The 14,892-nt window shown below is 35.8% G+C and overlaps 1 protein-coding gene across 1 annotated transcript in view; it reads right to left on the bottom strand.

The window, feature by feature from the left end:
* Positions 1-372: 372 nt before the first annotated feature.
* Positions 373-14,892, bottom strand: part of LOC138331646 (Fanconi anemia group J protein homolog) — a 71,108-nt gene continuing 56,588 nt past the window's right edge. Inside the window, exons 28-33 of the mRNA XM_069279369.1 lie at positions 14,018-14,129; positions 12,183-13,605; positions 11,745-11,808; positions 11,241-11,366; positions 9,375-9,535; positions 373-2,123 (exon numbers count right to left, since the gene is read on the bottom strand). Of these exons, the coding sequence (XP_069135470.1) occupies positions 2,082-2,123; positions 9,375-9,535; positions 11,241-11,366; positions 11,745-11,808; positions 12,183-13,605; positions 14,018-14,129 (1,928 nt within the window). The 3' untranslated portion in view covers positions 373-2,081. The remainder of the gene's footprint in view (positions 2,124-9,374; positions 9,536-11,240; positions 11,367-11,744; positions 11,809-12,182; positions 13,606-14,017; positions 14,130-14,892) is intronic.

Genomic DNA, 14,892 nt, shown 5'->3' with positions numbered 1-14,892 from the left:
ATTTCATTAAAACAAAACAAACTTGTTAAGTTGTGAACAACTTTGCTTCCGTCACAAAATTAAATCACTGATAAAAAGTTATCAGACATCAAAACATGAAATTAAGACGCAAATTTATAGTATTTGTTATTTCAGTTACCGTATTCGATCCGATAAGTGCCCATGTCCATATTAGTGCCCCTCCCCCTTTTGATTCCTCAATTTCAATTAAATAAAGACTTAAACTATCAAAACTGTATATGTTTGAACTTTCTTTTTGCAATAATTTTGTCTTAGTAAGCATCTTTTCATTTTTAAATTTTTTTCCAGGGCGCTTATTGGGTCGAATACGGTAGGTTGTGATATTGAAAGCAACACTGAAAACACAACTGATTCAGTAATGTTTGATTTATTAGATATATGTACGTAGATGTATACAATTTCAGACATATACCATTAAACCTACGTACAGTATAAAAAATCTGTCTTGTGCTATACATGTAAATCAAACTCATTAAAATCCATAGCATGAATCATTATACATAATGTATAAATGAATCGTCACAAATTAACAAAATTAACAAATTCATATACTCTCTGGAATGTCTTGTAGCTATTAATAAATTATAGAATGGTTAATCAATCACAACAATAATCAGGTGATGTCTGAGAATTAAGGGAATCCACCAATCAGATGTCCGAGAATTAAGGGAATCCACCAATCAGATGTCAGAGAATTAAGGGAATCCACCAATCAGATGGTGGAGAATTATGGGAATCCACCAATCAGATGTTGGAGAATTATGGGAATCCACCAATGTCAGAGAATTAAGGGAATCCACCAATCAGGTGTGGGAGAATTAAGGGAATCCACCAATCAGATGTGGGAGAATTAAGAGAATCCACCAATCGGATGATGTCTGAGAATTAAAGAAATCCACTAATCAGATGTCCGAGAATTAAGGGAATCCACCAATCGGATGTCTGAGAATTAAGGGAATCCACCAATCGGATGTCTGAGAATTAAAGGAATCCACCAATCAGGATTCAGAAAGTACCTAGATCTTACTATCTATGGTTAAGTATGCATACATCGTTGTGGTTTTAAGATCTTATTTCGTATAATGCCAAACTACCTAGGATTCCAAGCTGATTTTCAAAACTAAAGGCATGCAATAGCTGATTATTTTCATGTCATTTCGATTTTTAAAACAATGACAATTCAATTACAAGGTAAAAATTTTGTGATCTAGTTGTAAGACAATAAATAATTGTCTATTATACTCATCATTTTGTATATCAATTTTTCGAAATAACAACAGTGTCCCACAAAATCATGGAACTATTATTTCATGAAAATAAATTAACAGCTAATAATTAATTATATAATAATACAGTAATAAAAATCCTTTACTAAGTGTCATTAAAATAGTACAATGTACATTAAATTGGATTCTTAGTAACAGACACATTAAAATGAATAATTATGAGCAGTGATCTAGTTTATTCTATATTGATTACATTATACTACCAGCGATGTAGGATATTTATCTATTTTGAAATGAAATATGCATAAAGTTTGTGATACATGAATCATTATGATTATAATGCCAGATGACATTCTGTTTTAGCTGCCAACAGATTTGTTTTCATAGTTAAAGTTGATTTTCATCAGACATTTCACACAGGAAGCATTGCATGTCATTATATCAATCACTAGATATTAAACCAGTACATGTACATAATTCTAGTAAACAGAAAATAGTCTTTATATAAAGCACTAGATATTGAACCAGTATATAATACTAGTAAACAGAAAGCAGTCCTTATATCAAGCACTAGGTATTGAACCAGTATATAATACTAGTAAACAGAAAGCAGTCCTTATATCAAGCACTAGGTATTGAACCAGTATATAATACTAGTAAACAGAAAGCAGTCCTTATATCAACCAGTAGATATTGAATCAGTATATAATACTAGAAAACAGAAAGTAGTCCTTATTTCAAGCGATAGATATTGAATTCAAGTATCATATTAGTAAACAGAAAGTAGTCTTTAATCACAATGCCTCGAAATTTACAAAAATACAGTTTTCCATGTTATCCCTCCATGATTTTGATTGCTGATGAAAGAAGCCAAGTCTGAAACAAAGAAAAAATACTAAATGAATATATTATACATCTATTAATAATTTTTATCATTAAAGAAAATCAATGTGTTTTTGTGCTACTTATTCAACCAATTAGATGTAGTGTTTTATATCAATGAGATCTCGGATAATTTCGATAATGGACAAAATCCATCAATATTTGCAAGAGTTATGGGACTTTAAAAAACTGATAAATCCATTATTTTTGCTCAAAAACTTAAATATTTATTGTCTGATTTCAACGAAATTTGGTGTATTTCTTTATATCAATGAGATCTTAGATGGGTTTAGTTCTGGTCAAAATCTGTCAATAAAGAGGATTCCGCTTATTTGCATAGGTCATTTTCCAGAAGAAAATATGCAAATAACCGGAGTATTCGAATAGGCGGAGATGACATTTTGCACCTCCGTTTGACCCCACACATATGTATGTGAATAGGCAAATATATATCGTTTCGTTTACTTGATAAATACGTAAATTATTAACACTTAAAACGAACAACAAGTAATTATTTTCGAAGTTGTAAATCGATTTTAATTGTTTAATAACAAAAAAATATTCCAATATTAGATTCTTGTTTACGTTAGATCGACACGTGAATTTTTGAGAAACAGCTAAACGATCGATATCAAATGCAATTAGATTCTACTAAACAGGATTGGATTTGTGTCTACAATTCTGAACCTAAATAATAAACAAATTTACGTACATTTGCCTGGCAAAATGAACTTACGATCGTGATTGAACTTCAAAGTGCCGATCAACTAGTAGTGTTGTTTTTACAAATGTACTGTAGAGTAGGTCCGTGTATATCCGTACACCTTTGGATGTCAACCCATCATTCCTTTCTATCACAGCTACCATACATGGTGTCTGTATATTATCAAACGGAGAGACTATTCGGAAGCATGATTAAGCTATGATTTTACGGGAAACATAACCGTTTATAAGGATACAGCCCGACAAGTTACGAATATTGAAGACGGCTAAATCCGTACAGTAAGATTGTAAGTCCGTACACCTATTCCTGTAAATCCGTACACATGCTTTATGTATTTAGCAAACGGACTTGGTATCGGAATCTGAACGTACATTGCAATAGAAACATTTCCAAACGTGATAATCATGATAATTTGAACTAATTTATGATTCGATTGATCGACATCAGTTAGCGCATATACAAACGGCGATTATACGAAGCTTTTTTTATAAGCTGATATTTTTGATGGATGTAGGGGCGTTGCCAGGGTTAAAACAATGTGGATGCAGTGACATAGATTTTTCTCTGCCTTATACGGACACCCCCTCTCAAAGGTACCCACAATGATACCATTACCAAAAGCACCTTCAAAAACAAGTGATGAATCCTCTCTGTAGAGGTTTGATGCTTAAATTGAAATTACTTCCTTTTGTTTTGTTGATATATTTAAATTAATAAAATGAGATCATTCCAAATGAAGACACCAACATTTTTTGAAAAATTCAATTGAACTCTGGATATCTATTATACGTACCATGGTTAGCACACATTTTTGTAGCAATGAGAAAATAAACATTTTCGTAATCCTTAAAATGTTTTTTCCAATGTGAGCCTAATACGCTTCCGTAAATATAGCTGATTACTAACAATACATTTGGATTTCCAACAATAGAATGTCACTATAGTAACAGTAACGTATCAATAATAAAATTGATTGTACATTAGTTAATCTGATTGGGAGTATATGTACTCATGGGAGTTATTTTAACGATAGTATGTCTTGTGATACAAGTAAAGAGAAAATTTGCTTCTTATAAATGTTGTGTATAAACATTATCAGTATTAATTCTAAAATGAACATGAAAATGATGTGGATGCACGAGAATACCGGAGTCTATGTTAGCTACGCGCCTGGGATGTTGTTTTCAATGATTATAAAGACTTCAAATATTGTGACATAATACAGTACTATAGTATTATATATATGTACATATATTGCCGACCTCAAGGCACGATCGCAGCACTGATTGATAAATACCGGTGTATCCTGTATAAATAGGACACCTGTATAAACCAGACAAATAAAATGATCCCGTTAACATCTGGTTTTGACAAGTTATATATATTGTGTGTATATATATAAGCAAGCGGTGTAGCTCAAATATATATATATATATAAAAAAAAACATGTCCATTAGAATTTATATGTTCAACCGGTTTATTTATTTTTTCGAAACTGTATGAAACGAGTCATCGTGAACATAGCTTTATATAAAACAAGTTACTAGCTTTGAAGCTACAGAATGTATGAAATTCATATGATATGTAACTCTTTATGAACAATATATCATTATTAACAAAAAAAAAAAATAATATATATATATATAATTTATAGCTTATATAAATAAGTTATAATTTATGCACAAATAATAAAATGTACATGTATGCACACTATGGTCGTGTGCAATATCCCGATTCGACGTTTGAAATATATACAAATATACTTTATTGTACGTCATTATATTTATACATGTAGTTATGTACATCTAATTAGCCAGCCTAGAATGCTTACTGGCACATATGGCACACAAACAGTTCTGCGTTATTTAGAACTGCTGTAACATGGTCTAGCATTGAAACTGGACAACATTCTTGGTGGTAACTTTTTACGCAATCGACACATTCAAGGACAATTGATGTTGGGCATTTTTCATGTGTAGTACTGCGTCTACAAATTGGACAGTTTTTGGTTGAGTTCTTACATTTATATTTCTTCTGACCCTGAACTTTAACACCTTTGCCCTTTCCTTGCATTGCTTTCTTCAGTTCTCTTTGCTCTTTCCTCTTCTGTTTTTCTTCTTCTATTAGGTTTTGTTTACTCTCCATTTCCTTTGTCTTTTGTTCGTATATTGCGTCGCTTGTAAGGAGCCTGTGTACGGTTACTTTCTTTGTGCTTTCTTTTACTTTTGGTGCTGAATACTTAAAGTTAAACATTTCATCGACCTGATCTGTCCATGAGGGCAAAGATTCGCAAGAATTTGCAGCTTCGACTATTACAGGAACAGAAATATTAAAATTACCAGAGTTGTCTACAGTACCATGGATTTCCCCGCTAAGAACAGACTCTATAATATCTGACTCTGACAAAACCGTGCCTATACAATCATCGTTCTCTTGGCTTGTGGTGCTTACTTCAATCTCTGTAGATACAGCAGTAGTTCGGCTAACAGGCGAGGGGGCGCTAAAAGAAGAACTAACAGCGAGGGGCCTAGAGTCAATCATATTTGCACTCACATCAACAGGGAGTAAACCGCGTAAATTGGCACTAGGATTGGCATTTATTGGAACATTGGTGCTGGTAAGAGCAGTATCACCAGATGAAGAGGGGGAACCGTTTACATTTACACATGGATCGTCAACTTGGGGAAGTGTGTCGTTCATACTCAAGTTATCTGTGTGAGAGGAAACGTCACCGGACGGTCCTACGACAGCAGATGGTTCAGTATTGAATGGGACGGATGGTGCAAATGCTTGTTCTGTGACTGCGGACTGATCGACAGGATATATACCACACTTCCGGAACCCACTTTTGATGTTTTCGGGCGTGAAAGCCTCGTCATGTGCCACCCGAAAAAGCTTTGGCCACTCCCACTTTGTTATGGTATTATTTGGGTTATTGGCCATGAACTCGGAACACACGCGACTGTAAGCTCTTGAAAGAGGACCAAATACGGTTTTGTCGAGCGGACAAAGGTATTGCGTAGTGTGTGGCGGGAAGGCTAGGAGAGTGATATCATTTTCTCTTGCAGCCTCTATCAAACCTAGGGTTTCGTGGGACGAATGCGAATCAAGGATAATCATTTGTGGGCGTTCAGGACCACAGTGCCTCAGAAAATGTTGTTTAAACCAAAGTTCTCCTAAAGCATCTTCCATCCAGGCACGTTGCTGGAACGTGTACATGGTATTAGGGACGCCCTCCTTTGTATTGTAAGCATACAGACTTTTATATGTTTTCCCTTTGATGATTACCATAGGGGGTATTTCATTGCCCGCGGCGTTGATACATGCCATAACACTTACATTATCTCTAGAGTTACCAACGCGTCCTGGGAGATTTCTGACCCCAGTTTCCGCTATGACCTTGGCTGGTTTATGTGTTAAAGGGACACTGGTTTCGTCGATATTCCATATCTTCATGGGTTGATCCTTAAGTTTTAGGGAATCAAGGGTTTCGTTTAATGCATGGAAATAATTTCCTGTTACCACAGGATTTAGCATTCGTGCCCGAACGGTTGATAACGCGGTTGGACTTCTAATGCTTAGATCTGGGTGTCTTTTCATAAATCTGCTAAGCCACTCTTTTCCCGGAACTCCGTTTCTAAACGGCGTTTTTAGCTGCATCCGTTTGCAGAGTCGGGCAACTCGTACAGCAAGCATTCGTCGAGTAAGCCCGAAACCCTTTGCTGCCGCATCTTTCAACTTCTTGGCCAGTTCCTGTTCTATCTCTAGTGGAATTACTGTTGGTCGACCTTGTAAACAGACATCGTCTGTTTTCCCCTTAACTCTGTCCTGTATTGTCATCACAGGCACTCCGTATTTGGTTGAAGCTTTTCTTAATGAAAGCTTTTTCTGCCGAACAGCTTCAACGGCCAATAGTAACTTTTCTGTCGTGTATTTCTGACGAGACTTTTTTGATACCGAATTCTTTACCATGGCCTGAAAAGAAAGTGTTTCAAATGTGTAATTTTACTCTAGACTATAAGTAAGTAGAAATGTGCTTTTTCTATTTATTAAAAAGAATATATATCATTATAGTAATACTCTTAGAAAATGCATGTATGTGAATTAATACATGCATGTATTAGGCTAGTATACACTTTATATGACAACGCAGTATGTACGGATTTACACGTCTCGGAATGTAAGCTATATAGGAATTGGATGGTAAATCCGTACACTTTTTTAATCCGTAATTTTCTAAATTTCTGACTCAAAACAAATTTAAAAAATATACAATTAGAAAGATTAGATATCTGAATTCAATATTATCTGATTAACATTTGCTGTTATGTTCTGAATTTCTCAAAATACCTGTTACTCACGTAAAATTTGATGAGCTCTACCGGATGTCAGACTCGTCCAGGATAGTCATTCGAACACTGAACGCCGTACAACTTTCAACCAATCAAATAACGGCACGTACATTCATGACGTAATAGTTTCTAGATATCGCAAAACCATAACTGTTTTTCCAGTATTTAAAGTACATGCGACACCAGAGGAAATACAATGTTATACATTGTTAATATCGTGTTTTATTCAAATGTGTACGGACTTACATGACTGTACGGATATACACGGACCTACTCTATGTGTAAGAAACTTATATGAATTCGAAAATGGCGGCAGGTGATGAAGCCATGCGTTCACTCGACCTAAATGTGTTTTGAGAATTCTCCCTGTATTGTTGATCTATACGGCGAATAGCTTGATAACATTTCAGAAATTAATGCATATTCAAGTAGCAATGAAACAACGTAGCAAGTATCTTTTGTATCCCTAAGCTTACATACTGTAACGAAACTTGCGGTAGTCATTGCACGCCGACTTTGCATGCTTTTATGTCTCGTTCAACGAGACGCTTGTTACGCACAAGTCTGTCGTAGTCAACAAGACTCTGGTTTGAACGAGACTACTAATGAATGGAGATTGTTGTAAGGAAGCATGGTTTCTCCAAGCGATCGCGAACTAAGGTACGTTACGTTAATAAATAAACATATTTGAAAGTGCAAATGCTTTAATTAGATGTTTGAGTCAGTGATTGTACTAAAGTAATGATCTACCGCTGCTGATGTAAATCGTAACAGCGTCGAATACCTTTGCAGATTCATGCATAAAAATAACAAGCAATACGCCGATTCCGGGATATAACATTCAGCCAGTTTAGTCATGTGACTTTCATCACCACGTGACTTAATTTAGGGCACATTTGAAACAAAATGGCGGCATATGTAATGATTGAACACGGGTGGAAAATTACATATCATGATAGAACAATTAACATTAATTATCGGAACATATTGTATTAAATTTAATCTAAATATGCACGAAAATTGAATTTAGACACTTCATAAGGAAATGACATGTAAATTACGGCATCAAATGGAGCTGTCGCCTAGCAGTTGGAAATCAGCGGTATCTGACGTCTCACTCACAAATATTTCATAACTTACCTTGGTGCATTTCCCAAAAATCAATAACAAATAAGAAACACAAAACATAACAGTTTATCTTAGTTCCGTTATCGAGCAAGTATTACCGACTATGACCTTTACCCGGACATTGGTATTCTCTACCTATAAGTGTCACCGCCATGACGGAAAAATGTGCCCTAAATTTTTCGCGGTCACATGACCAAATCAACGTTTTCTACCTCCCACCCAGAAGAGTTCCTTGTATCCCGGAATCGGCGTATACTATAACGTTAATCTGTCACCATGATGATTTCTAGTAAAAGCGAAGTATCTTGAAACATATATCGGCGAATTTCGCTAAAAAGATATTGCAAAACTGAAAAATATTCGATTTTATTTTTAGAATTTCCCAAATATTTTATTCAAATAACCGGAGGTCATGTAAAAGTCTATGCAAATACACGGAGTTGAAAAACAAAGATAAAGAAGGAAAAAATCGGGACCGCAGAATTTTATGCAAATAACCGAAATATTCGAATAACCGTTATTCGATTATGTGGAGTCCTCTGTATTTGCAAGAGTAACAGGATTTTAAAATCGTCAAAACATGGTTCCCACTCAATAACTTAAGTATTTATAGTCCGATTTCAACCAAATTTGGTGTATTTCTTTATATCAATGAGATCTTAGATGGGTTTAGTTTGGTCAAAATCTGTCAATATTTGCAAGAGTTACGGTACTTGATAACTTCACCTAATTATTAACAATATTTTCAACTGTAAATAACTATTTTTTATGATGCTGTACAGGCAACACATCCAACTGTTGGAGTTTTTATATATCAAGAATCAATTTTGTACATGTGTATGTTTATTTTTATATTAATCTAACAATGGAATTAACAACATTAAATTGCACAATTGGTAGACAGTAATACCACTTTGTTATATACCAAAACTTGTATATCAATTAAGCTTCTTTTTTTAAAATAAACATTTTAAACAGAAGAGTTAAACCTGTTGTCCTTGTTTAAACAAGCCCCTATATTATAGGAGAGAAGTTGTATACCTGTCCAACACTGTATAATTTATTGTCCTGTGATAGACTGACAATATGAGCACCGATTATTTCCGAGTCTGTATTCTTCTTCCTCTGACGGCAGCCACGACAGCGGAGGTACTGTACACAACATCCCGTCTCACTGGACCAGGCTGAGTTCATTGTGACACCTGTGTAACAGAATCATACAAGTTACCATAATGTGTTATTTGATATTTTAAGTGTTGTACCCCTTCAGGAGCCCCTTCGCCTTTTTGAAGCCTCAAGATCACAAACTTTAATTCAATTTAAATCTTGTGTTAAATGCAGACTTAAAACATGAATACCATTCAATTTCTTTCTTAATAATAATTTCTTATGCAAATTGATTAATTTTGTGGCTCATTCTTTTTTCTTTTTTTCTCTAAATTTGGTTCTTCAATTTTTTCTAAAAATAAGTCGCTCACCTGTTTTTTTTCTTTTTTTTTTTTAGTAGGTAATTATCAAAAAGACTCTTACAATTAGAAAAATTCGCAAAATTGAATCCTTAATTTGTTCAATTTTGAATCCAAACCATATAATGATGCTATAGATACCAAACAAATATGCTATCCAATAAAAGTTTCAGAGAGGAAGTCCTTTATATGGAAATAGTCAAATTGACCTTTTTCACTCCACCCCTCAGGCCCCCAGTGGGATCAGCCCCATCATTTGTACAACTTTAAATCCCCACCCTATAAGGATGCTACCATTGCGTTATGGGTGCTTTCCCATGCTTAGGTGCAAAGAAGAAGTCGCTTATATAGTAACAGCCAAATTGATCCCTTTTGACCCCACCTCTCAGCCCCCGGTGGGGTCAGTCCCATCATTTGTACAATTTTGAATCCCCACCCTATAAGGATACTACCATTGCCTTTTGAGTGCTCTCCCATGCTTAGTTGCAGAAAAGAAGTATTTTATATGGAAATAGCCAAATTGACCACCTTTGGCCCCCGGGGGATTAGCCCCATCAATGGTACAATTTTGATTCCTCACCCTAGAAGGATGCTACCATTGCATTATGAGTGCTATCCCATGCTTAATTGCAGAGAAGAAGTCGCTTATATGGAAATAGTCAAATTGACCACCTTTGACCCCGCCCCTCAGGCTCCCAGGGCGTCAGCCCCATCATATGTACAGATTTGAATCCCCATCCTATAAGGATGCTACCATTGCATTATGGGTGCTATCCCATGCTTAGCTAGCTGCAAAGATGCAAAGAAGAAGTTGTTTATATGGAAATAGACAAATTAACCCATTTGACCCGGCCCCTCAGGCTTCTGGGGGGTCAGCCGCATCATTTGTACAATTTTCAGTCAGAAGCCCATAAGGGTGATACCAGTCAAATTATGTTGAAATATGACCAGTGGTTATGGAGAAGAAGTTGAATGTTGACGGATGCCTTGGTATCCCATAAGCTCACCTACAGGTGAGCTAAAAATTAAAGTGCCCTAGGTGCTTATCAGGTCAAATATATTTCATGGCATGTAAACAAACTATGACAACAATTAAAACAGTTGTTATACAGTCTATCAGATTGTATAGCAAGGAATAGTCATTAACAGATGAGTGTTGGTGGTATTGTTTAATGTCGATTATTCAATTTAGTGATCTGAAGTTGATTAAAGATATAAGAGCACTTCACTTCTAAGAATATGAAAACCTTCCCCCACCATGTACAGTAAAGCATGGTTACAAGAAATCACTTCAGCCAAATACAAACAACTTACAGGAACCTTGATGGTTAGCGAAAATTACTATGTTCAAACATGAAATTGTTTCAAGAATGGATATTATAAATTGAATTAAATATTATTTATCTTTTTGTATAATTTTGAACGTGGCGAGATTAATTACCTTCTACACTGATCTCTACGGGACACAGTTGATCCAGTTTGGTTACTACAGAGCAAATATATTCAGTATTCTTCTGGTGTGACACACCTTTCAGGAAACAAGGAGTTCGCCATCTCTTCTCGTAATCTAATGAAGCAAACAATGGCATAAGATGATCAGCATTTTTTCTATTCGATATTATTCCGTCTTTGCAAATTAAAGAGTTATCTGCCCTTGTGGGTAGATATTGATTATGACGTCATGCGTTTCCATGCATAATGTTATATTTTTCAGAGAAAATGAAGTGAGTTTCACTTAAAAAAAAATGATGTCACCATAGGTACCTTCCCATAAGGTAGACTAACAAGGGAGACAATCTGTAACATGCATAGACCTGAAAAGAGCTTGACATGAAAATTCATTGGAAAATTGGTCGATTTGCTAGTTAAACTGGCCTGAATTTGACCTCAATATACCTCAAAAAGACCATTTTGCCTGTGTAAGTCATTGGTTTATTAGTCTCACCTTTCAGAGAAGAAATGATGACTTTCCCACAGCCACCACATGACACACTTGACTGAACAGAGAGCTGTTAATAAAATAAAATCATTAGCATATTTTCCACAGTCTTTTCCCCCTCTAAATTCTAATCAGAAATTAACAAAGATTAAATTTTATCAGTATGTCTTTTTATAGCCTATTAAATGTTACTGTCCTTTTCCATTATCAGCCAACACATGACGCCATTGTACATCTAGTATAACATGCAAATCTGAAATTATAGAGCAAAATTGGAAAAAAATTGAACAGTAAAGCTCAATGAAATTAGTATCTTTGCAAAATTGCATACTTTTTACATAAATATTTCTAAATATTATATAAAATATGAAAACCAGTGACCACAAAATTAGTAGTACTAGTATTAAGTAGAAAGCATTAACAACTTTAGGAGAGTGTACATACATGGTTTTCTTTAGAATTGTCCATGTTATCCAGAAAGTCAACACCTTTAGAACGTTTATTTGTTAATGTGGTACTCCGATTGTGACCTTTGCGTTTAGTTCCTCTCCTCCTCGTCTTCAGTGGCGTATCCTCCTCCTCGACCTTTGACCTATCACCTTTACCATCAGTTTCACCGTTCCCAGAAACTGACCTTCGCTTCACTTTAAAATCGTCATCACTTGATTCCTCATCTTTACATTCTGGTTTTATTCCAGATTCAGTGTCTTCCTTTTTTCTAAAGATTGGCTTTCTTACAACAGGTGTTTCAGATTTAATGTTTAAATCACGTGGCTGTGTTGGCTTTGTTTCCTCTGCGACTTTCCCAACAGATTCCGGAGCACCCTCTGTATCCTCAACAGTATCTACATCAAACACATTCGGTGTTGTCGGCCGATCAGAAGACATGTCGGAACACTCGCCAGATTTATTCACCACATTTTCAGTTGACTTTTCAGGCAATTTACAAAACTTGAAGAATTTGTTAGTTTTGGATTCTTCACTGTTCCCACTGATTTCACTCGTACTTTTGTCTGTAGCTTTGTCAGTTGACAAATTAGCACTAGAAGTACTGAGATTAACAGACAAATCCTGTCTTATAGTTATAGAATCCTCAGTACCACAAGACGTCGTCACCGAAGGTTTACTGGATCCTTCAGACAGACGTTTGGGAAGGATACTTTTCATGCCTGTCTGTACAGGTAAAGCTGGTGTTTTTTCTGTAACTTGTGTTGATACAACCTTCCCCGTGGTCGGATTGGTTCCGGGAAGTGCTGCAACATTCATCCCTGCATTTTGATTGGACAAGACCTGTTGATTGACAGATTTGGCAGGGGGTTCGATGAGAAACATCTGTTGTGTGGGCATACCTTGGTTTATCATCACATAGTACGGTTTGTCTGACGGCATGATGTTGGAATTTACTATCTGAAGAACTTGTTGATAAACTGAACTAAGGATGGTAGTCTGACCAGGAACTGTGGGCGGTACTGACAAACTCTGACCCTGAGTAGGAGCCATTAGGACCTGCTTGGTTTCAGACGCTTTCCTGAGTGCTGCATCATTTTTCACTTCTGTTGGTGACATCAACTTATATCCTTCCTGATTTGTGCTTTGTAAGCTTTGGTTTGATTGGTTGATGTTTTGTAAGCTTTGATTTGATTGGTTGTTTTGCAAGCTTTGATTTGATTTAGTGTTTTGTAAGCTTTGCTTTGATGTTTTAGAAGTGTTCTTGCTTGGTTTGATAGGTGTGAAAATTGAGAAGTTCTTCTTAGGTTTCACCACTTGTTTTGATATTGGCGTGGAGGTCGCTGGAGACTGAGAGGACCGGGAGAGGTCGGCTGGACCTGGAGTTATAGGTGTGCCAGGAATGAACGACATGTTGGGACTGAAAACATATAATTGTGAACATAATTAGAACCTATTTCTACTAAATATCAAAATCAATTAAAATCATATCAGATCAATCTAATTCTGATATTAGGTTTATGTTCATCCTACTTTAAGTTGAAAAATATGACCTGTCTACAATATGGTTGTGAGGCTCATATCTTTAACTTTACAATTTTTACCAGATTCTATAAGTTGGATAGAGATAGACAAATGAGTGCCTTGTCTAAAAAGTGTATCTAATTCATCAGGATATTTAAGAGCCTGATCAATCTTCAACCTAAAAATTAATGACATACAATTGAAGTTTGATCACAAGCTATAGACTTTAGAAATAACGATGCTAGACTCTATGTACATATGCCTTCAAATTAACCTGCTTTTAGAATCAAATCAGATAATTAACTTACTCAATTTTAGGCATCTCCTTTATACATGTCTCGGTGAATGTGGTGAGAGAGTCCATAGCTGTGTAGAACCCGTTAAAGGATCGCACCTTGTTTCTGATCCACTTAGATAGACCTAAACAAAAACACGAAATGTTCATTATTTGTTATTCTGTGTGACCTAGGTCGACAGGATAAAGGAACACATGAGTATGAAATACATAAAATTCTTCCTAGTTACATAGTTTTACATGAATATTTGGCTTTATCAAAGGTTTGTTGCATGTGTTATCAATCTATACAAAACCACATGAGAAAAAGATATTTATCCATTCTAAAGCTTGAAAACTTAACTTCAGAAGGGGAAATAAAAAAACTCTCGTCCACTAAGATCACTCACCTTTACAATATCGTGGACTGTCTCTGACAAACCTCTCATCCACTAAGATCACTCACCTTTACATACACTGTCTCTGACAAACCTCCATACTAAGATCACTCACCTTTACAATATCGTGGACTGTCTCTGACAAACCTCTCATCCACTAAGATCACTCCACACCTTTACAATATCGTGGACTGTCTCTGACAAACCTCTCACCCACTAAGATCACTCACCTTTACAATATCGTGGACTGTCTCTGACAAACCTCTCGTCCACTAAGATCACTCACCTTTACAATATCGTGGACTGTCTCTGACAAACCTCTCGTCCACTAAGATCACTCACCTTTACAATATCGTGGACTGTCTCTGACAAACCTCTCGTCCACTAAGATCACTCACCTTTACAATATCGTGGACTGTCTCTGACAAACCTCTCGTCCACTAAGATCACTCACCTTTACAATATCGTGGACTGTCTCTGACAAACCTCTCGTCCACTAAGATCTCTCACC

This window comes from Argopecten irradians, chromosome 9 (genome assembly GCF_041381155.1).
Source record: "Argopecten irradians isolate NY chromosome 9, Ai_NY, whole genome shotgun sequence".
In the NCBI taxonomy this organism is placed as follows: domain Eukaryota; kingdom Metazoa; phylum Mollusca; class Bivalvia; order Pectinida; family Pectinidae; genus Argopecten; species Argopecten irradians.
This window is presented reverse-complemented; position numbering and strand designations above follow the sequence as displayed.